A 27,689-nucleotide genomic window follows, 5' to 3' on the forward strand; every position below is an offset into this window, starting at 1 on the left:
TAAATTATAGTATATTTATTTATATATATCTTATTAAAAATCCGGAATTATGATTGTAAATACGTAAAAAATACAAATTTAGTTGAAATATTTTGAAATCTGTCCATAAAAATCACGTGCTACGCTATTTTGCTTACTAAAAAGGCCCACGGGCACCCACGACGCCCACGGCCCGTGGGCCCTAAGGGTAGGGCCCGTCCATGGGCCTATCCATAGGGCCCATTTCCCGCTTACATAAGGCCCGTGGGCAATGCCCACCCGCCCGTCCATGGGCGATGTCGCAGTCTAGTGATACAGGACATATTAGAGCATCTTCCACTCTTAGAGCCCCTGGTTCCATTGCCGAAGCCTAAGAAGCGTAAGCGGGATGAGATAGAGCAAAAGAAAGTTGAAGAGCCTATACAGAAGAGGAAAAAAGCACCATCAAAATGTACTGCATGCGGTATAGTTGGGCATACACGAAGGTCGTGTACTGTGTAAATAATGGAGAGAATAAGGGTATTTCAGATACAGATCACATGATATTTTATATTATCTAATAATTCAAATTACATAATATGGGGTGTCCTTACAAAAGTTGGGGTGTCCCTATCAATTCCCTGTTGGTAGTAAAAGCTTATCTAAGTTACGATTGATTATCCTAAAACAGAATCCGAAAAGTCATCTAAAAAGGTACCTTAACAGATCTCTAGTCACTCGAGTCTACTCCCATTCTTTGAATTTTCTCTTTCTACTCATAGAGCATGATTTGGCTTACAACACCGGAGGACCAAATCCCTCCAATTGATCTTTTTATCACAACTTTGAACAGCTCCGGTCCGACCATTAGACCTTATTCTATCATTTCTCTTTGTATGATCTATTGGATGATCCAAACTCTCTCCGTCGCCTCGATCTCTGTACCTCTTATGGTACTGACTGGTCAGCTCTCTAACGCCCCACCGCAAATATTGAGGCTTCTATCAAGTCTGTTGATAATAGCTTGTTCGCTGGCGCAGATACAATCTTCGTTTCTAAGTCGATTGTGTTCTATCATCCTCTCCCGCAAATAACATGATACACACGACCATAGGGTGTGGAAAACAGGGCTTCCCGTCCGCTCAGCCGTACTTAAGCCACACGCCGGTGAGTTAGTAGTTGGGTGGGTGACCACCAGCGAATCCTCACTGTTGTATGTTTTCGTTTTTTTGCTCTTTCTTTTGATCCGTTCGGGAAGTCCTTGTTGTCGTCGCTGTACTTACTATTCAGTCTCTTCAGCTCATTCACCTGAATGCCCTGAACACCACTATTCTACACCTGAATATCCTGCACACCCCTGAACCGTGGACGTGTCCTTCCCCTCCCGTACTGAGTTTTTTTTCACAGGCATGTTGTTTTGATCACAACTCTTTGGTACTAATTGCACCGCCCCTCTGCCGTCCCCCTGCCCCTTCCGGTATGGCGCCCTTCCTCCGGCCCCCGTTCGGGTTTAGTGCCGTCCCTGGCCGCTTTTACTGCTCCTGCCCATCTGCCGTCCATCTATTAAAGACCGCTCGCCCTCTCCTCCTCTTGTCGACGCACTGCCCCTTTCATTTTACCGGAGATGCCGCTCGATCCGACGGCCTGCTCGTTCTGACGAGCGTGGGCTGCAATGCTATCTAGTCGCTCAGGAGCAGAAACACTGGGGTGATCCAGCCATCCACCGCATCGCATGATTGTGAAGCCATAACATAGTGCATTTTCGCCGTTTAAATTTATCCAATGCCCTTGTTCAATAAAGATCGCCAGAGTACTATGGGTTGAATGAAAAGCAGGATTTTGGTGCCCGGGTTGAACATGGAGGGTGACCAAGTCGGTAATTTGATATGAGCCATCGTGAGAAAATTAGAGTGAGTTAACAATTTGCTCTGTGCTCAAACTCCCTTGCAGGTCGCCCGTGGCCGTGTCCCAAGGCTGCACTGTCTCATAAGAGCCTGACGCCAGCAGCCGGCCGTCGGGCGAGAATGTCACCGAACAAACTGAGTCTGAATGGCCCTCGAGAGTCTGCTGTAAGCTGCCCGTCGCCGTATCCCAGAGCTGCACTGTGTTATCACGGAAGCCGGACGCTAGCAGCCTCCAGTAGCGACAAGAGTAGTGCATTCAGCTGAACGTTTCTACTGACCGTAGTATAATATTCATGTGACGCGGCACTTCCGGAGGCGTCCATTTGTGAAGAAATCTTAGATTGAAATTTGGGCCTCCGTTAGATCTTGTTGAGCTGACTGGGGCTGCTCGCTTTAGTTGAATGAAGCAAAACTGTCTCTTTGTGTATAGCTCGAGCAACCCGAAAGGTGACCCAGCCTAGGCTTTGTCAACGAATCTAGGGGGATCCACCGAATTTACGATACATCATTCTGGACCCTGAGGTACATTTTGGTCGTGGCGCCACTATAGGCTTTGGAGTCCAGGCCTATGGTTGGAGTGGACGGGCTTAAGGCTGAGGGCTGGACGACATAGGGGATCGGATTGCGGATTAATGATAAGGAGTTCAGCGTTCCCAACGCGATCCAAGCTCTACACCTTCACCACCAGACCAACTGCTCAGTATCGGAAAATAAGTAATTAGAACCCGAAGCAACGGTCGAACCGTCATTAGGCTACCGGCAGCTATGCCTAGACTGGCTTCTACGTTCGACCGTATCGAAATCTGTGTTGTTTCATCTGCGACCAAATTAGAAGGATGAGGGATTTGGACGATGAAATCAATCCACGAAGAAGTCTGGTCTGCCTGTGTAATTCAAAAATGGGATGCGGATTATGACAGCCATGCTAGTTCTGTCCATTATCAGCATAAGCTCCAAAACAGGAGAGCAAGTAGAGCATACGAACATACAAGCAAGTCCCAAAATTGCCGACGCAACAAATTTCGTTCCGCGATTCATTTGAAGCCTCCAAATCATGAAAACGGGTAGGGAGCCAATGGTGAAATCGCATGTTGCCGCCACTCCACTATACAATATAGACGATACTAAGAAGAATGTCTATGTCAAGACATCGGCCTTCTATTGAGGATCGATTCCAATAGTATGCGACTGGCCGACATTGGAAGACTTTTTGAAGAAAAGAAAAACGGTTCCCACCGCCGTTGAAACCACCATAATACCGTAAAGCACCCACGAATGGATGCGCTCGACCGTAGGACGAAGAAGGGTGGTGGCAATAGATAGACTTGCAATGGTGCAAGTAAATACGTAAAAGACCTGTCCTAGCCACCAGCACTATCCGCCATAGCCGTCAGCAAGCTCTAAACTTCGAAGGATGCTTGTTACGACCACCTACCAGTAAGCCGCGGCGAACGTCGTCTGGTCTATGACTTAAAAACGCAAAACGCCCGCGCCTTTCCCATCCCGTACAAGGCGCCCACGATACCGCATATAGTGAAAGTGAATGCAATATTGAAAGCCTGCATGCTTGTTGGTCCCGCTGATACTAAAGGTAAAAAAAGAGGACGGTCCTTCTACGGAGGTGGAATAGTTGAGGCAGTCTTATTTGTTCGTACTAGGTTCTCTCGTGGCTATGACCATCGGACAAAGAATAATGATGTGGGCCAGGAAAAATCCCCTAGGTGTAACTATTATATATATAGTTGGGATATTATAACCAATGCCTATAATATATATATGTATGATAGATGTAGACCACAGCCTTTCCATTTTCTTCGGATATGTTACAGCAAACTAACAACCTGGATGGGCCGCATACTGCAGCACATCCCGAACAAGCATATCCAAACGACATATATCTAGTATGTATATTTGAACCCGACCTGGCCTTCAATAGGCTTACCACCTGCATCGACGCGCTTATTGGCTCGACGGAATTTCAAAGTCATTGCGCCCACGATTACGACAATCAAGACATTTGCCAACATAGCGCATAGCAGACCAGGACGATAATTCGGTGCGTCTTGAGCACGGAAGACTGTCGTTCCAATAATGCCTCCGATACTTCCTCCACCAATCAAAGTCGCCGATGTAAAGGCGCGTTTCCACTGTCCGCGGATGTTGTTACTAGACTAGGTGAGAAAGTGTATCACTAGTAGGATTCGAGGCCTTACCTCTGCCATGAGACCAATGCAGGACAATTCGCGTTTGCTGATGATGTGTCAGTGGATAATAACTTCAAAATCCATGCGAGACCTGTCCTCACCCGCTATAGTAGCCAGGAAAACGCCAAAGTACCGAGGCGCTGGATTATCGAGGTATCCCAAAAGTCCGAGACCAAGTATTCCCATCACTGCATTTCCTGCGACAATAGGACCGCGTAAACGCCATTTATCAGAGTAGATGGCTTGAACGAACATCACGATTGCAGCGGCCACATACGGTGGCGCAACGAGACACTGCGCCTTCGCTATTGAGAAATGCATACTCTTTTCCAAAATGACAGGCAGAAAGTAAGCAATCGAGTAGCTATTTGTCGTGGTGAGCATGTATAAGGCAGCATATGCCCAGACTTTACTATCCTTGCAATTAGCAAGATATTTGCGCATAGAGAACGGCTCCACTGATGCGTCCGCTCTATCTTGTTGAATTTTCGCAATCACGAACGAGGCTTCGGATTCATTGAGGAATTTCCAGGATTTCGGTGATTGCTCTGGGAAATCGACAAGCAGGATATAAGAGCCAAGTCCTAAGACGCAGGTGAGGAGGCCTTCGATCTGTTATTGTTAATATCATCCTCGACATGGTTGAGTATGAGTAACTCACGATAAATATCCATCGCCACCCGGCTATTCCTGATAGTCCGTCCATTTGCATTAGACCGTAGGCTAGAACACCGCCGAATCCGGATGCCATGCTTCCGATCAGGTAAAATGTTGCGTTGCGCTTTTGTAGCTCATATCGTGGATACCATGTGCTAAGTAGGTAGACGCTACCGGGGTATAGACCTGCTTCTAGGGCGCCGAGGATGATGCGTAGACCTGCCATTGTTTCCCAGTTTGGGACGAAGCCGAATGCCTAAAGGGTTAGTATGGGCGTTTGGAATTTAAATTCTGTGGCTTACGATCATGACAGCTCCCCAGAATAAAACAATGCCTGAGAGGAAGAGTCTGGGTCCGATCTTGCGGATTATCACTGTTGCGGGGATTTGGAAAATCGTATATGTGATGAAGAATAGTAGCGATGTAATGCTGTATCCATTATTGGATGCGTTCATGTCCAAGTCCCCTTGCATTCTGGGTGGGTTAGCTTGAAATATATAAAGCAATACATAGGAACCAATTGATGTTCATATTTATTACATACCCGGCAACAGAAGCAGCTCCAAGATTTGTTCTGTCTAGTAGACTGACACAGTATAGAAAACCGAGGGTGATAACGAGTCGAATGTCAATCCGTCGAATCAGTTTCTTCTGCTCGACTAGACTAAATGAGTCAATTATCTCTTCATGGTGGAAGGCACCCTTCTCCGTGTCTTCGATATGCTCGTCATGGTGTAAATCCTTCATTATGAATGCGTGAGTGCGAGAGAATCATTGCGTTGTAGATCTAGTCATAGATATATACCCTTTTGCGGGGTAATTCTGCTGACACTAAGTCGAGAACCCACATTTTCTCCGCAAATTTATGCAGTTTGACGATGCATTTCGGTTGAGACTGTCCGGGGTTAATGGAGATTTCCCGGTTGTGGTTGTTGATTGGTCTGTTATGTTCCGGTGGAAGGTGTCTTGCTCAATAAAAATGAGATGCAACGGGAAAAAAGACCGGGGTACGGGGGCAAACCCTGAGACGTGATACATTTCATTGTACATACATAGACTTTAGAGAACAGAAAGTAGATTCGTTCGAAATATCCACCGGAGAAATCACAGCCCCACTTTAGTCTTCCACCGGAGACTGAACATATCGGATTGATTGACACCAAAAGTGGACGGGAAAATACAACCACCGGATTTTGGTGTACCATGTAGCAGTGCCTGTAGTAAAGAAGGATTTGTGCTTATTTAACATTTTGCGGATTGCTTACAGTGCCGTCCTCCTGTCTCACAGGATCACGGCTGATGTTGGTAGTGTAGGCGTTGACCTCTGGTTCTGATGGGCGAGTTTGTATATGGATCGACCATTGATCCGTCGGTCCAACCTGGATTTGATGGGATTCTACAACTTTTTGGTCCTTATTGAGCGTAATAACCGCGGCTCCCAAATGGTCATGGTGTCCTGGGGTGTCTGAGTAGACAACGATGTCCGAGGTGGCCTTGTCGTTTAATGAAACGGTAGGCCTAATTCACACTAACGCATAGGTCTAGATCATACCGATAAAGAATTTAACGTGCACACTTCTGGGTCATATCTGTAATTAGGGGAGCATTTACAGGATCCAAGATATCGATCTAGTGAATTAATGCCTACTCTTGCTCAGTTACTAATGCTTTGTTGATGCCAATGCGGCCAACTTTAGATTTACGACCGTTGATTCTACCCCTCAGGGTATGGTATGGAACGTCGAATTCCCGAGCCAATACTGAAACTATAGGCTTGTCGTTTTGATGGTAGGCTTGCAAAGTACTAGAGATTCGATCTTCCAATTTTTCGGATGAAAAAGGTATTTTTAGTGGTAGTAAATAGAGGTTAAAAATAGTGGGTGGGTGAGATTTTGCACTCAACCCGTGCGGGCCTAACTGCCTCCGGCTACGTTGGGCTGACTACACACACTAAAATTCGGTGGTTGTATTTCCCCGTCCACTTTTGATGTCAATCAATCCGATATGTTCAGTCTCCGGTGGAAGACCAAAGTGGGGCTGTGATTTCTCCGGTGGATATTTCGAACGAATCTACTTTCTGTTCTCTAAAGTCTATGTATGTACAATGAAATGTATCACGTCTCAGGGTTTGCCCCCGTGCCCCGGATTTTTGCCCCGTTGCATCTCTTTTTTATTGAGCACGCTTAGCAAAAGATCGTCTCGGTTGTGTTCGAGATACGCTCGGCTCGGCGCCTTTCCAGCCATTTTCGTGGTGTCCTGCATAAACTGCTCAACCAAACTTTCGTCCATCACCGGGTCTTCCTTTGTGTACCAACTCATCAGATGCGCCATGAACTTGCTCGCATAATCCTTCGCTCCACCGGGACCACCACCGAGATGCAGTAGTAGTGATGGTCCCATGGTGCCCCATCGCAATCCTGGTCCGTATTCCATCACAGTCTCAATGTCAGCCACGCCGGCAATGCCGTTTGCTAGCATTGAAAATATCTCGCGAAAAAGTGCTGCTGGGAGACGATTGGCGATATGTCCCGGTATCTCTTGCCGAACGTGCACTGGCTTCTTCCCCACACTTTCATAAAAGCTCATAGCCCGTTCAATTGTCTGCGGGGATGTCTCGCAGCCGCCGATAACCTTGACCAAGGGCATGAGATGAGGCGGGTTGAATGGATGCCCCACAACAAAGTTGTGCTTGTGGAGTTTGAGTCCGGCCTGGAGGTCCGAAGGTCGCAGACCGGAAGTTGAGCTGCAAAGTAGGGCATCCGGTTTCATCCATTAGTCAATTGAGACAAAAAGGTCAAGTTTCAGCGTAAGATTTTCGGGTGTATTCTCTTGGATGAAGTCTGCGTAAGAAATAGCCTTCTCCAAGACGGTAGTGAATGACAGCAAGGCCAGTGGCGACTGCACTGTTCCTAGTCGCTCGCGGAAACTGTCAAGTCCTTCCAAGCACTGCAATGCTGAGCGAACATTGGGCCATAGAGATGTTTCTGCGTCAGCTGCACAATCATACACCACGACCTCGAGGCCGTTTGCGATGTATAAGGCTGCCCAACTAGCGCCAATGATGCCAGCACTGGCGATAGCAACTTGCAATTACATATCCCGCGTGTATTCCACGCGCACTGTCTTTGAACGTTTGCTGCAGCCAGCCGCTTCGGCTATCTGACAATTCGCCAGCGATTCGCTACTAATCAAAGCGCTGTCAACCGAAGAAAGTGATGAAATGGTTGGAGGCAAATGGCGACGGGGACTGGACCGGGTCCGGTTCGGGCCGACAATGGAACAGTACCCACTTGACGTCGGGCATACGCTGACCGCTTTGCTCGCCGCTTTACTCTCGAAATCACTGCTTTCACTGGTCAATTGTAGTAATATCAATAGTACCTCAACTTACTATATAAACTACTAACTAGTAAAAATAAGTACCTATTGTTAAAAAGTAGAGCTTTGTAAAGATCAATTTTGATTATTATTCTTCCCTCTGTCAACTTCTACTTCTTCTCTCCTCTATATATCTTATATTCTTTGTATATTTTTAATGAGCTATATGCGTTGTATAGGATGGATACACTTGTGATTGATAACTTGATCTGCTCTATACCTAGGAAATTGCTAACTACACGTAAAGAGGGGGTTATTATACTAAATATTATATCAAGTAAAACCTCTATGTAATTAGCTATCTGTTAATATTAATGTATATATATATTTAATGCTTTAGTGGCATAAAGGTTTGAAGTTGAAAGTGGTTATATATATTTTATGGAGTATGGGTAAAATCCGATTGTCGCAGGACTTAACCTCATAGGGGTGTATTAATGGTTAATATCGTGTAACAAGGCCTTCCGATTGTAACGGATAAAGATCCTTACAATATGGAGACAGAGTCACCTGACCGTGAACCCCGCAAGCATATGAACAAGTTTCGACTTCGTATTTATCCAAATTGATCTTATCGCGGTCGCCAATAGAAGTACAATTGGATCTACTACTTGGTCCGCACCGGCAGAATAAGCGACCATCGTGAACAGAAGAAAAGGTTCACGTCGAATGACTGAAACATGTTCGCTCCACCAGGCGCCCCAGATGTCTTAACCATGGCAACATTCGCCTACCAAGTCTATGACACCTACAAAGGCGCCCCAAAGAGATTCAAAGATCTCACAGGTGACATCAAAGGACTTGAGATTCTCCTCCGGAAACTTGGGAACAGACTTGCCCTCCAACAAGTGGATACTACCGACCAAGAAAAATCTCACGGGGCTTTATTATCGTCTGATGAAGCTGCGGGCTTGGAACATCTTGTCAAACAAGCTGGAAAGATGTTAGAAGAGTTGCAACAGAAACAAGGAAATGCATCAGCTCCAAGAGGATTGAGTCGATTTAGGTGGTCGCAGGGGGAAGTGGACTCTGTGAGGTCGAGAATTACGTCTCTTTGTGCGATCATTGGAGCATTCAATAGTGGTTTGGCGCTTCCTAATATTGCGTCAAGAGTGCCCGTGTGAGTTCTCATCGTAGTCATGTCGACTGCAGTATGCTGAAAGCATTTCCCTTTTGACGATGAATTACTGACTGAAAGTAGGGTCGACAAACAACAAGAAATCTTGGATAAGTTAGATAACTTCCTTCTGAGTCTCAACAAGAATAGCCTCTCATCTACTATCTCCATGGCCGATTCGAGCGTCCCAACCCTTCCTGAAACCGAAAAGGAAGTGAACCCAGAATGGCCCAAGCTAGTCCGCCGAATGACCGAGTACGGGATATCCGAAGCAGAAGCAAAGCAGAATCAAGATCTCATTCTGAAATGGACAGCTCGTGCATCTAAACCCGCGGAATCACCTCCTCTCAAGCAATCACCAACTACCAACTCTCTTATGGGAAGTATAGGTGCCGACTTAGGTTTAGGAGCGCACAAAGAAGAGATTGAAGTCATCTCAGCCGTATACGGACCCAAAATTGTCACAGACATTATGAGACACATTATCAATGCACACTTAGGTCTAAAGCTGGCCAGAGTGCATTTCTCGGCCACGAACGAGACATTCGGTGGAGATCCTTGGCCGAACTACATTAAGGCTTTCTCAATGGTCTGGCGAAAAGTGATTCGTCTCGATTATGGAAACCTTTATTCAGCTCCTCAGAAACTGTTCGCTGAGGAAGGTGAACTGCTTACCATCGATATTTCAGCTCCACTGCCTCCCCACGAGAGTTCGGAAACGAATACACGGGGTTCGATCTATATTTTGAATGCAAGCTGGCACAACTTCGACGTCACGGAACATGTCGCATCGATAACGGCGAACGATCCTCGACCGGATATCATGGCATCGACTCATGAGTTCTTCGCAATAGATCCGCGCTACGGACACAAGAAGGTCATGTCCGTGACATGGGCGTACTCGGATACCGCGGCGGCACTATCACATTGCGAGGTGAGGACTGTAACTGAGGATTCTTCGACCCAAATCCCTCCATTCCTGGATATTATTTGTGCGAACTGGGGTGGGGTGGACATTACGAATCTTGTTCGAGCGAAGATCACACCTCAGCAGACATTACGCTTTGACACGAAGAATGTCTGGGCCTTTGCGTCTCCCGATCCGCTACCTGGATGGCAAAAGACAATTTCGATACTGTATCAGTATGGTTCTTCGGAACCGATGCAAATGCTGGTTACAGGTGAAGACTCTGGCTATGCCATGATCGACCCGGGGGATCGAATGAGACGGAATTTTTTGTTTTCAAAGAGTATAGAGGTCACATCAGATATCAGGGTGGTGGCTGCTGTGTGGGGATTGCAACCTGTTCCTGCGAAAGTGTTTGGCAGGGCTGTTACAGAGAGGAAGAAAGTCCCTTGTAGTAATGACTTCTTTGGGAGGGATGGATGGGGTGGGAGGATAAAGACTCTTCAGGTATTCTTGCAGAATGGGCATACGGGGGAGTGTGTTTGTGTGAGTGAGAAGGAGGGGAATGTCCTTGAGATGCCAACTGTTTGGCCAGAACATTAAACAGCCTCGAAGCTAAAATCCTACTCTACACTACTGCCAGCATTATCAGAATGGCCCTGACGCCGTTGCCAGTCCTAACTCTATTCCAGGACAAATACCTGCCAGGTATCTGGATTTATGGTGGTTTGATTGGCTCCCGGAAGCTGGGTCAGGCTCAGAAATTTGGTCTTATAAATACCTGACTTCCTACCTAGGTATGCTCTGATTAGTCTGAAAGCTTATAGAGTTCTATTCTATCTACCTATGTAGGTATATATAAAGGTGCTATCAAAGTTTAAGACCGATAGCTACCCGGTGGTTAACTATTAAGTTTAAAATCGATCTTTTTCTTAGTGGTAATCACCCTGTACTGTGAAATACTCAGTGAGCAGGACCCTGAGCGCCATAAAGTGGTGGCACCGCGATCGGGAAATTCGTATCCGTGGCCTAAAATCTGGTATATACAACGACATATATGTACATTATACATATTCAAGGAAAGGTTTATATCGCTCGCCGCATTGCAAATCACAAGCACTACGTTGATCACCAATAAACGTCATGAACCACGTACAGCCTTGGCTACAACACATCAAGACAACCTTGAAGGGAGCTCAAGATCAATCCCCGGAAATAATGGGCCAATGTCACCATCGCCATCTGCCCGGGGCCGGTCTGGAAGGAAGTCTATGAAGGGGCTAAGCGTTTCGGTGCCAAGTAGTCCCTGCAAAGTACCTGAAGTCTTGCTATTCGGACCGGGGAAAACGCAGACCACGAGGGTACGGGCGTTGGCATGGTACACATTGTGGGTTGTGATGTTGCATACCAAGTGTTGGTGTGCGGGGTCTCGGGATAATGGGACAGAAATTCAGCGGCGGGCGGGCACGGGACAGGGTCATAATACTGAGCCCTCCGCTCAGCCTGTACTGGCCGTCTCCGATCTGTCCGTTGAATCTCTCTCACATAGCGGACCTTGGCCATAAGCCGCCTTATCGGACGCCAGAGGGCGAGACGGCTCTTGTCTTCTTGATCTCCGCTGGTTTTCCATGCGTCATACACGGTCGTGACGCAGTCCCACGCGCGATCGCACTCGGGAGAGTGAGGCCGGGCGCATAGTTCGGAAAGTACAAATGCCATTCCGCCCCACTGGATGTGTCGTTGAGTACCAGGTCCATTTCGTAATGTCTTTGTTTGTTAGAAGCATGCCTCTAGATTCTGGATCAAGACTCGGCATTTCTTGGCAGGTTCTTCAGTACCTTTGCGATAAAGCATGCCAACCATTTTACCATGATGAGGGAACCGGCTGCATCGCTCTGTGCCATGATTCGTGAGGTTATAAATATTTAATACGAGACGTAGTAATATTCTGGCGGTGGCCCCTTGTTTCTGCTGAGATCTCCCATTAATTCTCATCAATAGGGCTTGACAAGTGCTTCAGCACTGTAAGCAATGCAAACACTACCAAAAGCGTGACCTGCATTAGTTATACACATAAAAACGCCATGTTGTTATGAGAATAATCTTCAACTTGGGTGCTGTGCCGATCGCTTGGCGCAACCTTATCTATAGGGGATTGCTTCACATAAATATTCTGATTGGCTGCTTAGTATTACTGGATTCGGAATGCGGATCGAGGGTCGACACGTCATTTCGAAGGTTTGCACAGGAACTTTATATTGAGAGATATGAAAAATGTTCGACATCGTCTGGTTGAACAATTCTTCAGTCTTAAATAACATCTAATATCCTGACTCCCAGACCATATATCTTCCCATCAAATTTGGTCAAGATGCCTCAAGGTTCGTGACTCTCTCATCAATCTTCCATCCCCAGATGTTAACCAGCGATTCGATGGTAGACAATCAACAGCCTACCGAGCACAAGAAGTCCATCTTCGAGAACATCCTTCATCATCACAAGCATGGAAACGAGGGCCAGGCCGCCGAGGACAAGCCACAGAGCAGCGAGGGTGGCATGCGTTCCGAACTGAAAAAGGACGAGGAAAGCCTCAAGCAATACTTCAAAGAGGATAAGCAGCTCGAAGAAGAGGGTCAAACCTATGGAGGCTTGATGTAGTTTTCTTACCTTCCCTCAGCACTGCTTAAACTTTTATGACTCTATGCTTCCACAAACAATCAGGGAATATTACTAGGAAACTTGGTTATCATCAGTGTCCGCTCACTTATTCCTCGACTAAAATTAAACAAATGCGATGCTTCGCAACTGCATGCGCTAATGTCCGTGCATTGATGATAAAAGCGAATCTGGTGACCAACCGTCATCCATTAAGGCCGTACTGTTTTTGTTGTTCCCAAGACAGTAAAGCAAATTAAGGAGACATCTCTCCACTCCCTGGCGCGCTTCCAAACTCAATGTACCAAGAACCTGCACCAAGTCCATAACATAATTCACCTTGAACTCCCCTTCCACAAAGAGTGTAGCCAAGCTTTCATATAAGATAGAGCGCAAGTTGTGGATTGAACTTTCCCACAGGTGTCGAGAATGCTGCAAGGATATCTCTAATTGGTCGAGCATATTTGATCCAGTTGAAGTTGTCGAATCCCCATCGGACATGACGGAAATTGACTCTTGTACTAGGACACTGATAGAAAATAAACATCCGAGCATTTCGTCTTCCCACTCCGTGATGTGAGCATCATGAGCAGAAGACATAGTAGAAAGCTGAAACTTATCACGCAAAAGTCCGACTGCGGCACGAGTAAAGGAGAAGGAAGGAAGTCCTCTAGTGTAAACAGACCCCATGAATGTTCTCATGTCTTGAATGAATGAAATTAACCAAAGGCAGCGGACCTTTTGAACATCACAAGATGAGGTTTGTTGCATAATGGGGGTTGAGAAAAGAGGAGGAGAGATTCGTTCGAGGTTGTTCGTGGACTCGAGCCATGACGGCCGCGACATTAGCGAGACGCTAGAAGTTATCAGTATGATATATTTATTCATAATTGCCGCAGGCTGCACCCACAGATAAACCACAAGTTCCAACCGCCAGTTCTCGTGGAGCGCTTCAACTCCACCTTTGGCTTCAATCATTCTTTGTAAGCCGTCACGGTGGATTTTCCAATCTTCCTCTGTACCCCAGTATCTCTGTGTGAACGTGATCAGCCGGTTTCCCACAGAAATACTCGCACCTTTTCAACATACCTCAAATGTGAGAAGGCGAACAACAGCAGCAAAAGAGTCGTCGCTCAACTCCTTCTCAGGATCACCAAGCCAGAGGCGTAATATCCTGACAGCCTCGATCTTATATTTCAAAGCATCAGAAGAATTTGATCCCCGTCGCGGGGGAGTGCCAGCGTATAGATGAGATAGGTGCGCAGCTGAGTGCGCCATGATGCAGTTGAAAGACGAAGCATTCGAAAGATCCAGCGGGAACCAAACATCCCTCATCGGATTGAACTCGGTAACATCCAGATCTTCGAACATCATAGCTGCATGGGTGCCAATCCCTACGATCTTGTCAGTAAAATTTTTACCGAAGGTAATACATCAAATCATCAATCATAATACGAACAGTGATGCAAAAGTTTTTGATGCTGGCTCGTCAAGTGAACAGGACACGTTTGGAACGGGTCAGGCTTCGAGCTCGATAGCGCATAACTCACACCACACAACAGCTGAGCGGGAATGCTAGAATATTTCTCTGCATTGCTGACCACGTTCATATTCCAGTTCTGTTGCAAACCTGAAAAGCTAATCCCATCTTCTGGTGGCGAAACAGCTTCATTCATGCCGCTCTTTGGGAGGAGAGGCAAGGTTCGCGATAACCTCTTCTGGTGATGTGTCTTCGCCTTCTGATTGTGCTGATGTCGCCGCTTCCAGTGCTCCTTCATAGCATGGCTCCGAGCTTCCGATTGGGTGTTCCCCATCACAAATGTGAACTGGGGTGTTCCACTGGAGGAGCTGGAGTCCCGTGGAGACATTGTTCTTTTATGGCCATAAGGAGGTGTTGTTGAGACAGTTGGCACGCGGATTGAAATGTGGGAAGGGAGATGATCACATGATGGGGCTCTACCCAGAACACTCAGACTTGGTGCGATTCGGAAATCCCACCTGGAGGTCTACGCCACATTGTTTGGCTTCATGTGGGGCAATATGACAAAGATCTATCCAATAGAAACATTTGCCACAAATTCTATCCACGGGTGTCTTTTTACGGATCCATGGACCTAAGCTGTAGCCCCACGCCTCGGTCCGCGCCCAGTGTATCAACGGTGTCAAAGAAAAGCACAATTTTTATATAAATAATGATCAACTATCATTGCTGTTTTATCATTTTCCAGTTATAATCCATAAAACAACAAAACATCAAAATCATCCATTGGAATTTTCCTCCAGAGACGTAGTCAAGTATAGTAGGACAGCAGAAATACTAGAGAACCAGATTCATCGCATCAATATTATGCGGCGGCCTTGATTGATGCTTCCGTACGCTCTTGCAATCTCAACCCGAGGTCCTTGTTGGCACGACTAAAAAGGCCTATATTCAGTGTTAAGACTTTCACTGCAGCGGGCGGGTCTCTTCAAAGATAACCAGTAGGGTACTTACTATAGACAGCTTTGCGCAATTCTGGGCACTGAACATTCTTGACACTGGAGACAAGATTGCTAATAAGCCTATCCTGGTGGCCAGGGTCGCGACCAATAACCTCCCACAATGCTGCGGGCTGGACAAAGTCTGCGTCAGTGATCTCGCTGGAATAGGCCGAAACCTCTCCCGCCCACTTTTCATGATCAGTGTGTAGGTACAATGCTCCAGGATTTGATCCTTTCACGTCTTGGTAGAACTTAGTGGGTTTTATTGAGGAACCAACATAACTAGGATCTCCGCCATAGTTGTGGTCAAATCGCATTTTTCCGTCCCTCTGGAAAGGACAGTAGACTTGGACTTTGGCAGCGTTGGTTGGGAGTTGCTGGTAGTTCACCCCGAGTCGGTAACGGGCCGCGTCGGGGTATGCGAAGAGTCGTGCTTGTAGCACTTAGACACAAGCAAGTTTAGATTCGAGAATTTCTAGGAGAAGGAATTAATGGGTTCTCCCCACTTACCTGGATCAGCGGACGCTGCGAATCCCGGGACCATCGTTGATGGTGAAAATGCAGCTTGCTCAATATCCGCAAAATAGTTTTGCGGCTGTTTGAGTTTAGCCACTGTAACTGTATGCTGGAGAACGGTCAAAGACTTACATTGCGGTTCATAGTAAGACGACCAATCTGCTGTAGAGGGAAATCTTTGTGCGACCAGACCTTGGTTATATCGAAAATATTTACTTTGTATTTCTCGGCCTCTTCGGGGTTCATCAGCTGGACATAGACATTCCAGACAGGATAATCGCCTCTTTCGATGGCCTCAAACATGTCCTGGATCATATAGTCAGGGTTCTCTCCGGCAATCTTGGTAGCTTCTTCGCGGGTGAAATTCTGTATTCCTTGCTGCGTTTTGACGTGGATTTTGGCGTATTTAAACGAGCCATCCTAGACATAACTTAGTGGGAGAATTTTTTATTATCTTGTAATCATTGTCGCTTACTGCCTTGGTGAACTTATATGTATGTCCACTGTATGAATTCATGTAGCGAGGTGATTTCGGAGTGCCGCGGTCGCTGAATAGAACCATGAGTTGATGTATGCCTTCGGGGTTGCCGACGTGGAAGCTAAACTGGATTAGAGTCATTCACTATTGTAGTTCGAGAAAGAGACATACTCCCAGAACTACAAACCTCATTAGATTTACTCATGACCGGTTCAAAGCAGAAGTCTTACCATGCTTGCATCAGGAAGATGGGTTTGGGGGTGCCGCTTGTGGGATCGGTTCATCGACGGGAACTTGATCGGGTCGCGAATGAAAAATACAGGCTGATGTGGGAATGAGTTAGAATCAGTTAAAAACATTATCGTGATAACGACCGAGCATACCGTGTTGTTGAAAACCCAATCAAGGTTTCCCTCGTCTGTGTAGAGCTTCATTGACCATCCGTGCACATCGCGAGAGGTATCAGCGGATCCTGACTCGGCCCCGACGGTTGACACGCGCTGAAGCACTGGCGTTTTCTTTCCGACCTTGTTAAGAAAGCTGGCGCAGGTAAAGTCGGAGCAATCGCGGGTGGCTTCGAACTCGCCGTAAGACCTACGCAAGAGTGTCAATCGGAGAAAGTTTTCGGGGGAGCCTTAACAGCTTACCCAACAGCTTTGGCATGAACGACTCTATTCAAGGGACCAGTGTCAGTACACTGTAGAGACCTCAAATCAACCGATAAATCTGACAATGGCACTTACCGCTCCGGGATTCTCTCGCGCGAGAAATGGGCCAAGGTCTCAATAAGCTGAGTATCCTGAAGCAATCCGAGCCCGCCGCCCTGTCTATCCCGCATCATAACAGCCGTTTTGTTGCTGGGAAACGGGCAGCCTAGGAATAGTCAGACATAGGAAACATCCAAGATTAAAAATATCTTATACCTTCGGCCAAAGTGTAATATTTGTTGTCGCCCATGCTGAATGACAATTGGGGGTGATGCTAGTAATAGATTCAGACGAGACAGAGGAATTGTATGCGCGATTACTGAGTTGTGCTCGCTCGAGTGTTGCGGTTTATATATGTAGTCTCGGGGAAAAGCTCGCTTTTGATTTGAGATGGCCTTGAATTCAAGTTGGTTCTTAGTATTACGCTTACACTCATTGGAGCTTTGCCGTCGACAGCTAGGAAGGGTCCACTGCCAATGACCCCTCGTTTCAACACATATATCCCTCTTTGCAGGAAATGACGCAGCAATGCAGTGGTGGCGTCCAATAGCTAGGCCCTAAATTTGATGTAAGAAGCCAGTAAGGTCCAGACTACTACCTACCTAGGTACGCTCCTGGGTAAGTAGCTACCTTAAAGCAGAGAAAACCTCTGATTGGTTGAATACCACTACCAAATCTGGTTAGTGAAGATCCCGAGGTCCGCACCAAAACCCGAATCCGTGGACCCACTACCCTTGACCCTTGGAAGTCTTGAAAGCTTATTTGGGCTTAGCGTAGATCGTGGTCCTCATGCAACTAGATCCTTCACATGCAACTAGATCCTTCAATTGAGATGGATTCCCTGCAAATCATGCGCCCTTCCAACTACTCTGTTAAGGAAGGTCCTACATTCTAATTCCGTTGGAGCCGCATAAGTTATCTCCAAAGTTCGGACCAATAGTTGAGCTCCACAATACCATGTTTGCTATTTGTCTGGATCCGGAGCTTGGGATCTCTTAGTGTACTTCCATGGAGCTGGCCAAGAGAAAGATCAACCAAATTTATTTAGCGTGTATCTACCGAGTACAAACTAGGCTGCACCTAGACATGGATGCAGCAGATGTCATGCCGAGGTAACCCATCGGGTCCATTGGTGACACATTTCTCTCCGTGCCCCTCATTAATGGAAGCCGAGTAGAAAGCCCACTACGTGCTTCCAAAGAGCCAACCACGTGGTGTAGAGCTTTTTAAATCTGGTCGGAGCTTTGTAGATCTCTCCGAAATACGACCCTCTCGGCCGGCCGGATACTACTAGTTCAATTAATTCAATTGCGGAAGTCTCGACGTGTTTGGGATGCGTGGCACGGGCGAGGGTGTAAGGGGATGCTTGGTGTCAGATTCAGAACCGGTGCGACTCATCGCATGCACCTCAATATGGAAAGACTATCAGACCAATGGGAGATTATTAGACGAGTCTAGATCCCTAGATACGTGGAACTGCTACTTTGCTCCTTGCATCTAGGTCTATGACGGTCATCTGGGAGTCAAAACTGGGATTGGAGTCTTTCATACCAGAGACTCCATCACCTCAATTATAAAAGGCTTGTAGAATTCTTTCCCTATGGACTGAGAAAGCCATCCATTTTGAAACCTTCAATCATTTGCACTATCTTACCATTGTCCTCTCTTCATCATGTCTGTCCAGGACAATGCCAGATTCGACTTCATTATCGTTGGTGGCGGTACTGCCGGCAATGTCGTGGCCGGCCGCCTGGCTGAGAACCCCAACGCAAAAATCTTAGTTGTTGAAGCTGGTGTTGGCAACTCGAAAGACATCGAGGATATCAGAACGCCTTCAAACGCTATGCAACTTCGAAGCAGCCAGTATGACTGGGCCTACAAGTCAACCATGGTCAAGCGAGAAGACTATGAACGGATTGAGAAGCCCAACACCCGCGGCAAGGCCCTTGGTGGTAGTTCGTCCCTGAACTACTTTACCTGGGCTCCAGGATCCAAGGGGACCTTTGATATGTGGGAGGAGTATGGAGGAAAGGAGTGGACTTGGGACCCGCTCGTTCCCTACCTGCGAAAGAGTGCGACCTACTATGACGATGAGAAGGCATACGCGCCAGAACTGAAAAAGATCGGTGAAAACGGTCCGATCCTGATTTCCCACTCCGAACTTATTCCAGAGATGCAACCTTTCCGTGACCTCCTCACCACTGCGTGGAAGTCCACTGGTCAGCCAATCAACGAGAACATCTTCGACGGTGAAATGCGTGGCCTGACCCATAGTGTCAACAGTATTTACAAAGGTCGTCGCTCCGGTAGTTTCCTTTTTGTTGACAAGCCAAACATCACCATCCTTCCCCAGGTGCACTCGAAGAAGCTTATTATCGACAACGCTGATAAGACCTGTAAGGGTGTGACTGTTATTACGGGCTCTGGCCAAGAACTAAACCTCTATGCTACCCGTGAAGTCATCGTCTCCCAGGGTGTCTTCGAGTCTCCTAAGCTCCTGATGCTTAGTGGCATCGGGCCTAGCGCAGAGCTTAAGAAGCATGACATCCCGGTGGTTGTCGATAACCCTCACGTTGGTCAGCATCTCCTGGATCACCCTGGTGTTCCTTTCGTCCTCCGCGTCAAGGATGGCTTCGGTATGGATGACTACATCCTGCGCAAGGGAACCCCTCATAACAACCAGGCCATCCAAGCCTATCAAACCAATCATAGTGGTCCATTGGGCTCCGGTTTCCTTGAGATGGTCGGGTTCCCCCGGATCGACAAGTACTTGGAAAACGACCCCCTGTACCGCCAGGCTAAGGCCTCGAACGGAAATAAAGACCCATTCTGCCCCTACGGCCAGCCTCACTTCGAGCTCGACTTCGTCTGTCTTTTCGGTAGCGCATTCCAGTGGCACTACCCTACACCAAGCAAGGGCAACTACATGACGGTCATGGTTGACCTTGTCCGCCCTGTCTCCGACCCCGGCGAGGTCACCCTCAACAGCGCCGACCCACTACAGCAACCCAACATCAACTTAAACTACTTCAACAACGACCTCGATATCATCGCCCTCCGCGAAGGTATCAGATATACCTACGATGTCCTGAAGAACGGCCCCGGCTTCAAGGATATTATTGAGGACGAGTATCCCTGGGAGATGCCTCTACACGACGACACGCTCATGAAGAGGACTGTGTTGGACCGCTCCCAGACCTCCTTCCACCCTTGCGGCACTGCTCGTCTGTCTAAAAACATCCAGCAGGGTGTAGTCGACCCCAACCTCAAGGTCCACGGCCTCAAGAACCTCCGAGTGATTGACGCATCCGTTATCCCCGTCATTCCCGACTGCAGGATCCAGAACTCTGTTTACATGGTTGGTGAGAAGGGTGCAGATGCCATCAAGCGTGACCACGGCGACTTCTACAAGTAAGCTAGGTAACTTGGATGGGCTGAGATTTTAGCCTGAAAGTCTGATATAATGTTATTTTGACACATGAAATTGTCCGTAACGAATTAGTTTAGTGAATAGTATTTGCGTTCCATAAAACTGGACTGCGATATAGAGTATTCTATGCCTCTACTTACGGTGAACAGGACTTCAGGAAGTCAGATAACTTTCCAGGGACATAATGAGATAATGAATCGGCTGTCAGTTTTCAAAGCCTGGTTTGTTGACCATTACGTGAATAGATCGCAAACTACTACCATTGCTTTCCATATCGACAAAGTCCAACCAATATATCGAAACCAATCTCCCGCCGACAACAAAAACTCAAACAAATATCCCTGGTATTCGACCAACGTTCTTTGTAGCGATGTTAGGAATTCCTAGGCTGGCTGTGCCAGGTAAGTCCTCTGGAGACTTTCAATTGACCTCGGAAATACCTAATATACTTACTCATATTTTCCAGTCTCTCAAGTCCCTTACCAGTCTCTTATTATACCCAAAGCAGCATAACTACCAGTTGTAGTTTTCCTTCTCAGGCCTTCGGGGGACGACACCAACCTGATACAATGGTCACTGGAGTCACTGGACGCCTTGCGGGCAAATGCAAAAGGTCGCCTAACGACAGTCAAAACCGGCAAGACAGCTTTCTAACTATACTTCAAATGGTCCCTGAAAATTCCAGTTACGATCTACTTTCTTACCGTTGGGAAGCCTTATTTATTTGTATTGCTTGTCGGGTTTCCATTAATGTGGATACTATAGTTCAGCCGAGAGGGTCAGTACGGCGCGCACAACCGACGGTCATTTTCATATCCTACTAATTGATTGCCAATTGATAACATTCTATAATTTGCTCCCACAAATTACATTATACATACGACCATAGGGTGTGGAAAACAGGGCTTCCCGTCCGCTCAGCCGTACTTAAGCCACACGCCGGTGAGTTAGTAGTTGGGTGGGTGACCACCAGCGAATCCTCACTGTTGTATGTTTTTGTGTTTTTTCTCTATCTAGAGAGCTACCTGCCCAGATAGGGGGGAGGAAGGGATATGTATGTATCTAAGGCGCAACAGGAAAGTAACATGCCGTAGAGCTCTAAGAGCTAGGGATGTGTATGCCCTCCAGAAAGTATCGTCAAAAACAATACTCTAACATCAGGTCTGCGATGTGCTACCTCACATCCGATGGTGCAGCCGAGCCGAAGAGCTGATGTGGGTATAGAGCTCCGCAAAGCCCATAAAGCCCTAGGTAGGTTCGCAACTTTGCTGTATATGTGAATGCAAGTCCATACCTAAGAGAGATATTTCACGATCTACAAGGCGAAACAGGAACCAAAATTGTGCTAATCCAGGATATGAAGACACGCTAGAATTCAGCCAATATGTTGTTTGCCATGCGAAGAGACTACGGCGATTCTTTATACCGTTCTGTACCTAGCTTGATCGGTTGGACTTAGCGCTAGACGACAAAGAAAGCGCTAAATTGACTACCTTCTTTAGATCATAGAGCTATTCTTCATCTTCACGAATAAACTTTCAAAGACCAAAGATAGCACTACATAGTATATATTGAGGATCTATAATAAACCCTTTATATATCTTAAGAAATCAATTACTTAGCTTGAACGCAAACGGAAAGTATAGAAGGCACAGATGCTCTAGCCGCTTCGTACTACACGACTAAAGCTTGATTAGTATTACGCTGACACTGATCTCTCTACGCCGTAAGCACGATAATCGCGCTATTGAATAAGTTCAAATGTATTTTGAGCTCGGGTTGGACTACTAAATAGCATACGAGATACCGTTAACTATTGGAATAGGTTCTTCCCCTATCTATGGATACTAGCGCACCTCACGTCACTCCCTATCTTCAGCCGGAATTGGATATCGACTAGATCTTATCTTAAGCGAGGACGATAATTAATTAACATCATCTACGGACAAGCTTTCTTAGTATCTTAATAGCGGTATATATGGGTATGTATGTATGATATTAGGATAGCCTATTTAGAACTATACTAATTATTCGACAGAACCTCTGAATATCTTACTAATTCATTTTTAGAAAGAGAATAAATATCGCTACATAACGCATAGAGCGCTCGCGCGTGATATGCTTGCTATTCCTATAGCGGGCGCTGGTGTTAAGTGTTTATTTAATACTGCTCTTGATGTCTGTTACTACGACAAAAAAAAAGGCTAGAATAACGGATTTGACTATATGTAGTTAGGACATGGTCAATGTTATTACCAAAGAGGCAACACATCCCGGAACCCATGACGACATGGTAATTCAAAATATTAAACTTTGCGGTAAGATTGAAACTCGAAGCCAACTAGCGTACATTCTGAGTGGCTAACAACATAGAAAACCCGAAAAAGAACCTGAAAAGCTACCAACCACACCTGTGTTACGTTCAGGCTAGGAGTTTAATTTTGCATTTTGAGCCTTTCCCTTTCAGACCTCACCCATTCTCTTTGAATCACCACATATGGTCATTTGCCTTCGAAGCCATGTCGAAGTTGTGGTGCTTCACATATCCACATCGACCGCCATGGCAAAATTTGTCGTTAGGATTTTTCGTCCCGCGTTTGTAAAGCTGGCAACGGTTTTTCCCGGGAATGAAGTTGGCTGTTAACGCATTGATACACCCGCTTGTTTCATCGCAAATCTTCATGCATTCGTCGATATCCGTAACTTGGTGCGTCGTTATAAAGTTGTTGGCATTGCCGTTGCCAACGTACTGGCTCCAACCGCCACAGGCAATCTTCCACTGACCCTTCTTACGGATGGAAGAGTTTTGTCCCGCAGAGTGGCCTATTCGAGTTAGTTGAGTTATGAGAAGGGGGGAGGGGAAGAAGAAGACTTACAAGTAGAGGTCGTGGGTCGGCCCCAACGCCGCGGATCCTTTTTGTCGTTGCATGTCTTAAGGTCACCATCACACGTGGTCGCTTTAGCGTTGCAAGTATTGAGATCGCCATCGCACTGAGTCACTTTGCCGTTACAAGTGCTAAGGGTGGCATCGCATGTCTCCTTGGCCTCAATGAGCACTTGGTGGGCAATTTCAAGTGCGTTGTATTCTTCTTGAAGATCTTGCCTTTCCTTTTCGCATGTTTCAATTGGGGTTGGACCGTCAGGTGGCTGTTCTGGTGCACCTTTTGTCATAGCCACAGTTCCGGAAGCGTAGATCGTCTGAAGATTGTGGCTTGGATTTATAAAGCACTGGTTGGCTGAAGGCACCCAGACAACACCAGTACATGTATCATCTGTCGTACAGACACGTGCACACTCTCCAGCAGTAGCGGTTTGTTGCGGGTGTAGCCTATGGCCTGAGCCCCAGTCGAGGAAGGAAAGACCACAATGGAATGTGTACACTGTACTGTCCACTTCGTGACCCTTTCCATGTAGTTGGTCGCAGACACTCTCATATCCCGTGGTCGCCGCAATGGCAGTTCCAAAGGATAAGAGAAGTACATAAGGGAGATGAAGTTTGAATTTTCTCATGTTGGGCAAAGAGGGTGGGGTTTGTTCAATCTGAGCTTGTTGGCAGATAGAGTGCTTTGAGGGAATGAGGCTGTTATGAGGGAAATTGGGGATGGAAGAAGCTTCAATCTAAGTCGTAACGCCGATGATTTATAGCAAGGGCTCCATGCTAGGATTTTTGCTCGTTTTTCTTTTTAGGATAAATGTATGGGTGAGACTTTTCTTGCTTGTCTAGTGTTGCTACCACATTCCATGACGTACGTTGCCCACAGCCTGCATCGCGTGTTGGAGGTGATCTTTACACACGGCTGAATAGGAAACCAATAGATTGACGATAAATTGTTCCCAATAGCTTCAGAACGATTCCCACACAACAACATTGGAAATGACTTCGTAGATCTGAAGCACGGTGATGTCACTATGGATGACTGTTGGGGGAGGTTGGTTTTGGTATCTCGACACAGCTATCCAAGAACTTGAATCACGCGTGTATTGGATGAGGGATTTTCTCTTACCAAGGGGGAAGCAATATCTGTATGTTTGCTTCTGGATAAAAGGATTACTGGATATGGTAGGTACGAGCTATCCCTGGACTCGGGTCTCTAGAGTAGGTAGTATTACAAGCAGATCGTCTAGACATGTCCAAGGTTGTGACTTCCAAGGTTGGACTCATTGTCAGTATCTCAGGTATATGTCATAGGTGCATGTCGCAGAAACCTTAAATCGACATAGCAGATCATACGTATAACATGCCGTGTAACTCTGCAATATGCGTTCCACAAGATTGACGGAGGAGCTGATGTGGGGTTCGATTACCCTACAATCTGCCGAATTAATGCACTAACTGGCTTAGACTTCCCGAGGGGACGGCTCGCGTAGATCATAGCCTAATCCTCTCAGCAAATCATTGTATGCAAGAATTCAATAGCCGACTTTAAATGTATCTGTGGTGTATTAATGCGTATTGCTGCAACCCTCACGACCTCAGTACCTAAGCGATGTCCCTACTGCATGACGCTCCCATTGGGGATGTTCCTACTGCACGACAATGTCTTGCATATCATAACCCAGTGCATCGGGTTCGAATACCCTTGCGGGGATTGCCACTTAGCCCCTACCAAGAGAAGGCGTCGATCACATACCACCTATTCTGCACTCGATGTACCATGTTTCGGTCATGAATCCTATGATTTTGCCACTCTGTTCTTTGCCTTGGTTATAGCAACCTTTTGATTGAGGGCTAACAAAGACTATATAAAATGCGCCACGGTGCCCTGCAAGACTGTTTTTGTCCCAACCCAAAACTAGTGTGCAGTGTCCACTTGAGTGACATCCTCTATCTACAATGAAGAATATCTGGCATATTTTACTTGCCAGCAACGCTCTCCGAGTTGCGGCAGAAGGTGAGACAGTCTCGCCGCCAGGAGAATCAGTCAGCCTCCCCCGACGCACCGTGACTCTCGACGATATTATTCTGTCACCTTGGTTCAATACGGTCACCGGAGAAGAGGAGTATAAATGCTGTCCGAAGGGAACGATTAACACAGGCCAGGGCTGCTCTCTCGTGGGAAGCTCCCTTTGCCCCGAAAACACCTATTTCGAAGGAAGCCTTTGTATCCACAACACTAAGCCTGAATGTCCGACCGGGTTCCACCTGCTGGATCAGCTTTGTGTGTGGGACAAAGATCCACAGTGCCCCCCAAAGGCCGACTGGACCAACGGAACGTGTATCCTCAGAGATGTACCCAACTGTCCCCCCGGATTTCAACTACACAACAGCCAATGTGCTCATGAAGCAGGACCAGGCTGTCCTCTTGGATTCGAGCCCATCAACGATCAGTGCGCCTCCAAGACCAGCCCTCGGTGCCCGCCCAACCAGCAACTAGACGGTAACGGCAGCTGCATTCACGGCGACGGGCCAAACTGCCCCGATTCCAACCTGACGCCCGTGGACGGCAAATGCATCTCGAAGTCCCCCCCAAACTGCCCTCCACCATTCATCCTCGACACTGATGGTGGGCATTGTGTTCACCCGCAAACGCCCTCCTGTCCTCCTCTTCTATTGGTTCGAAACGGCAAATGTGTCTCGTCCAGAGCGCCAGAATGTTCCCCTGGCGTCTTTGAAGACGGCCAGTGTCACACGCAAGAGAAGCCCTTCTGTCCTCCCGGATCCAGCCTCAAGAACCGTCAATGTATCTTGGAAGCTGGCGCATTTTGCCCCCCACCCCTTACGGCATCCTACGACCCAGCCTCCAAGACTGCACGCTGCTGCCCCGGAAACCTGCAGTGGGATGGCTCGTCTTGCTCTATCAATCGTGGTGGGGACGACGAGGAATGCCCGCCAGGCACTCAGCTCGAAGGCACTCGCTGTGTTGTGGATTCAGATGTGGATCCTTCCTGCCCGACTGGACAGACCCCGTCGCAAGGAACCTGTGTGTCAGACACACCCCCCAACTGCGCTGTGGGCACGTGGAATGGGAGGTACTGCTTGCTGAGCGAACCTCCCAAGTGCGAAGACCCCACTCGCTTCAACGGCGTCGAGTGTGTGGCCACCAACCTGCCTGAGTGTCCTCCGAATTCCTATGTGCACGAAGGCAAATGTCGCTCGGACGACTCGGTCACTTGTGAAGAGCCCCTGCGTCTGTCAAACGGCCGTTGCGTCAGTACAAAGGTCCCTGAATGTCCGTCTGGATTCAGCTTGGTGGATGGCACCTGTCGCTCTGACAGTGCCCCTAAGTGTCCCGATAACCAGGTGCTGTATAGCGGCAAGTGCATTAGTCCCATCAAACCTGTCTGCTCCGACGGATTTCCTCCGGTCGAGGGCGATTGTATTGGGAATGCAAAGCCTGCCTGTCCGCCCCGATTCCGCGTGGACGGAAATAAGTGTGTGGCAATCGAGAACCCGGAGTGTCCACCTGGAACTGATTTCCTCGATGGTACTTGCACATCGCCCGTTCGTCCCAGCTGCCCGCCAGGCACCCGTATGGATGCAGGCCGCTGTATTTCGATCGTTACTCCACAGTGTCCAGACGGCCTCGTTCCCCGTGGCAGTGACTGTGTTACAGATGATATGCCTGGCTGCCCACCGGGCTTCGATTATCTTGGCAATCAATGTGTGTCACGAGATAAGCCAGGGTGTCCTCCAGGCTACCAGATTGATGGAGACGGTTGTGTCATTCGCCAGACTCCCGAATGTCCTCCTGGCACTCAGCCGCAGAATGGTCTGTGCGTGTCTACCATTCTGCCCAGCTGTCCCGACGGATTGCAGTTAAACGAGGAGAATAAGTGCATTCGCCGCTCAGAGGCTACCTGCCCCGACGGACAACGCTTCAATGGGTTCTTCTGTGCTTCTAAAGAAAACCCCAACTGCCCGGAGGGCACTCAATTCGACGGAACTCGCTGCAGTGTCAATACCAGCCCCTACTGCGTGGACATGTCTTATTGCCCTCCTATCACAGAAGGTATCTTCCTTCACTCCCAGTTCTAAGCTCACTCTGTGATACAGTGTGAGAGCAAAAAACCAACCCGCTCGTAGTAGAGTTCATATCACACCACTTTGGTGCATCTGTATTCCATCTCACACTCTTTCAGCCTTGTTGCGCTGGTTTTCGGTTTTATTTCTTTTTTTTGTTAAGGCACTATTTAAATTTGCTCGTCTGGCACAGCCTATTTTTGCTATCTAAGTGAAACACAGAATGTGAAATCCTTTCTCTAAACTCAGCTGCCATGCAGTGTAAAAATACAAATAAATATAGAAATAGAAAAAATCAAATCAAATCATACTCTATTCGACAGCTTAGGCAGTTGT

At 47.3% G+C, this 27,689-nt stretch overlaps 12 protein-coding genes across 12 annotated transcripts; 4 read left to right on the forward strand and 8 right to left on the reverse strand.

Moving 5' to 3' along the window:
- Window positions 1–1,863: 1,863 nt before the first annotated feature.
- N7455_011603 (WD40 repeat domain-containing protein) lies at window positions 1,864–2,118 on the reverse strand (the record flags this gene model as incomplete). The annotated part of the gene is made up of 1 exon (XM_065606713.1): window positions 1,864–2,118. One exon carries the CDS (start codon window positions 2,116–2,118, stop codon window positions 1,864–1,866), a length of 255 nt encoding a protein of 84 aa, XP_065459879.1.
- A 388-nt stretch (window positions 2,119–2,506) lies between these two features.
- N7455_011604 (uncharacterized protein) lies at window positions 2,507–2,952 on the reverse strand (the record flags this gene model as incomplete). The annotated part of the gene is made up of 2 exons (XM_065606714.1): window positions 2,507–2,746; window positions 2,848–2,952. 2 exons carry the CDS (start codon window positions 2,950–2,952, stop codon window positions 2,507–2,509), a joined length of 345 nt encoding a protein of 114 aa, XP_065459880.1.
- Window positions 2,953–3,760: 808 nt separating this feature from the next.
- Window positions 3,761–5,470, reverse strand: N7455_011605 (uncharacterized protein; the record flags this gene model as incomplete). The annotated part of the gene is made up of 6 exons (XM_040954493.2): window positions 3,761–4,028; window positions 4,076–4,112; window positions 4,168–4,678; window positions 4,728–4,979; window positions 5,026–5,197; window positions 5,268–5,470. The coding sequence occupies 6 exons, from the start codon at window positions 5,468–5,470 to the stop codon at window positions 3,761–3,763; spliced, it is 1,443 nt and encodes a 480-aa protein (XP_040815184.2).
- A 1,374-nt stretch (window positions 5,471–6,844) lies between these two features.
- On the reverse strand, window positions 6,845–7,492 carry N7455_011606 (uncharacterized protein; the record flags this gene model as incomplete). Its single annotated transcript, XM_040954343.2, has 1 exon — window positions 6,845–7,492. One exon carries the CDS (start codon window positions 7,490–7,492, stop codon window positions 6,845–6,847), a length of 648 nt encoding a protein of 215 aa, XP_040815235.2.
- A 1,289-nt stretch (window positions 7,493–8,781) lies between these two features.
- N7455_011607 (uncharacterized protein) lies at window positions 8,782–10,728 on the forward strand (the record flags this gene model as incomplete). Its single annotated transcript, XM_040954430.2, has 2 exons — window positions 8,782–9,221; window positions 9,303–10,728. 2 exons carry the CDS (start codon window positions 8,782–8,784, stop codon window positions 10,726–10,728), a joined length of 1,866 nt encoding a protein of 621 aa, XP_040815286.2.
- A 571-nt stretch (window positions 10,729–11,299) lies between these two features.
- Window positions 11,300–12,029, reverse strand: N7455_011608 (uncharacterized protein; the record flags this gene model as incomplete). The annotated part of the gene is given in 3 exon segments (XM_065606715.1): window positions 11,300–11,431; window positions 11,443–11,892; window positions 11,994–12,029. 3 exon segments carry the CDS (start codon window positions 12,027–12,029, stop codon window positions 11,300–11,302), a joined length of 618 nt encoding a protein of 205 aa, XP_065459881.1.
- Window positions 12,030–12,439: 410 nt separating this feature from the next.
- Window positions 12,440–12,855, forward strand: N7455_011609 (uncharacterized protein). Its single transcript, XM_040954474.2, has 2 exons — window positions 12,440–12,506; window positions 12,566–12,855. The coding sequence occupies exons 1-2, from the start codon at window positions 12,497–12,499 to the stop codon at window positions 12,781–12,783; spliced, it is 228 nt and encodes a 75-aa protein (XP_040815110.1). The 5' UTR covers window positions 12,440–12,496; the 3' UTR covers window positions 12,784–12,855.
- Window positions 12,856–12,939: 84 nt separating this feature from the next.
- N7455_011610 (uncharacterized protein) lies at window positions 12,940–14,648 on the reverse strand (the record flags this gene model as incomplete). The annotated part of the gene is made up of 4 exons (XM_040954371.2): window positions 12,940–13,636; window positions 13,691–13,812; window positions 13,870–14,174; window positions 14,240–14,648. The coding sequence occupies 4 exons, from the start codon at window positions 14,646–14,648 to the stop codon at window positions 12,940–12,942; spliced, it is 1,533 nt and encodes a 510-aa protein (XP_040815161.2).
- Window positions 14,649–15,125: 477 nt separating this feature from the next.
- N7455_011611 (catalase) lies at window positions 15,126–17,212 on the reverse strand (the record flags this gene model as incomplete). Its single annotated transcript, XM_040954494.2, has 11 exons — window positions 15,126–15,205; window positions 15,275–15,703; window positions 15,772–15,856; window positions 15,910–16,197; window positions 16,253–16,376; window positions 16,427–16,434; window positions 16,486–16,578; window positions 16,639–16,849; window positions 16,903–16,926; window positions 16,999–17,128; window positions 17,179–17,212. 11 exons carry the CDS (start codon window positions 17,210–17,212, stop codon window positions 15,126–15,128), a joined length of 1,506 nt encoding a protein of 501 aa, XP_040815100.2.
- Window positions 17,213–18,634: 1,422 nt separating this feature from the next.
- N7455_011612 (GMC family oxidoreductase) lies at window positions 18,635–20,377 on the forward strand (the record flags this gene model as incomplete). The annotated part of the gene is made up of 1 exon (XM_040954356.2): window positions 18,635–20,377. One exon carries the CDS (start codon window positions 18,635–18,637, stop codon window positions 20,375–20,377), a length of 1,743 nt encoding a protein of 580 aa, XP_040815094.2.
- A 2,503-nt stretch (window positions 20,378–22,880) lies between these two features.
- Window positions 22,881–23,902, reverse strand: N7455_011613 (uncharacterized protein; the record flags this gene model as incomplete). The annotated part of the gene is made up of 2 exons (XM_040954513.2): window positions 22,881–23,215; window positions 23,269–23,902. 2 exons carry the CDS (start codon window positions 23,900–23,902, stop codon window positions 22,881–22,883), a joined length of 969 nt encoding a protein of 322 aa, XP_040815087.2.
- Window positions 23,903–25,226: 1,324 nt separating this feature from the next.
- On the forward strand, window positions 25,227–27,368 carry N7455_011614 (uncharacterized protein; the record flags this gene model as incomplete). The annotated part of the gene is made up of 1 exon (XM_040954503.2): window positions 25,227–27,368. One exon carries the CDS (start codon window positions 25,227–25,229, stop codon window positions 27,366–27,368), a length of 2,142 nt encoding a protein of 713 aa, XP_040815221.2.
- Window positions 27,369–27,689: the final 321 nt, after the last annotated feature.

The sequence above is a fragment of the Penicillium solitum genome (genome assembly GCF_028829755.1).
Source record: "Penicillium solitum strain IBT 25940 chromosome Unknown utg000009l_segment0_segment0, whole genome shotgun sequence".
Lineage (NCBI taxonomy): Eukaryota > Fungi > Ascomycota > Eurotiomycetes > Eurotiales > Aspergillaceae > Penicillium > Penicillium solitum.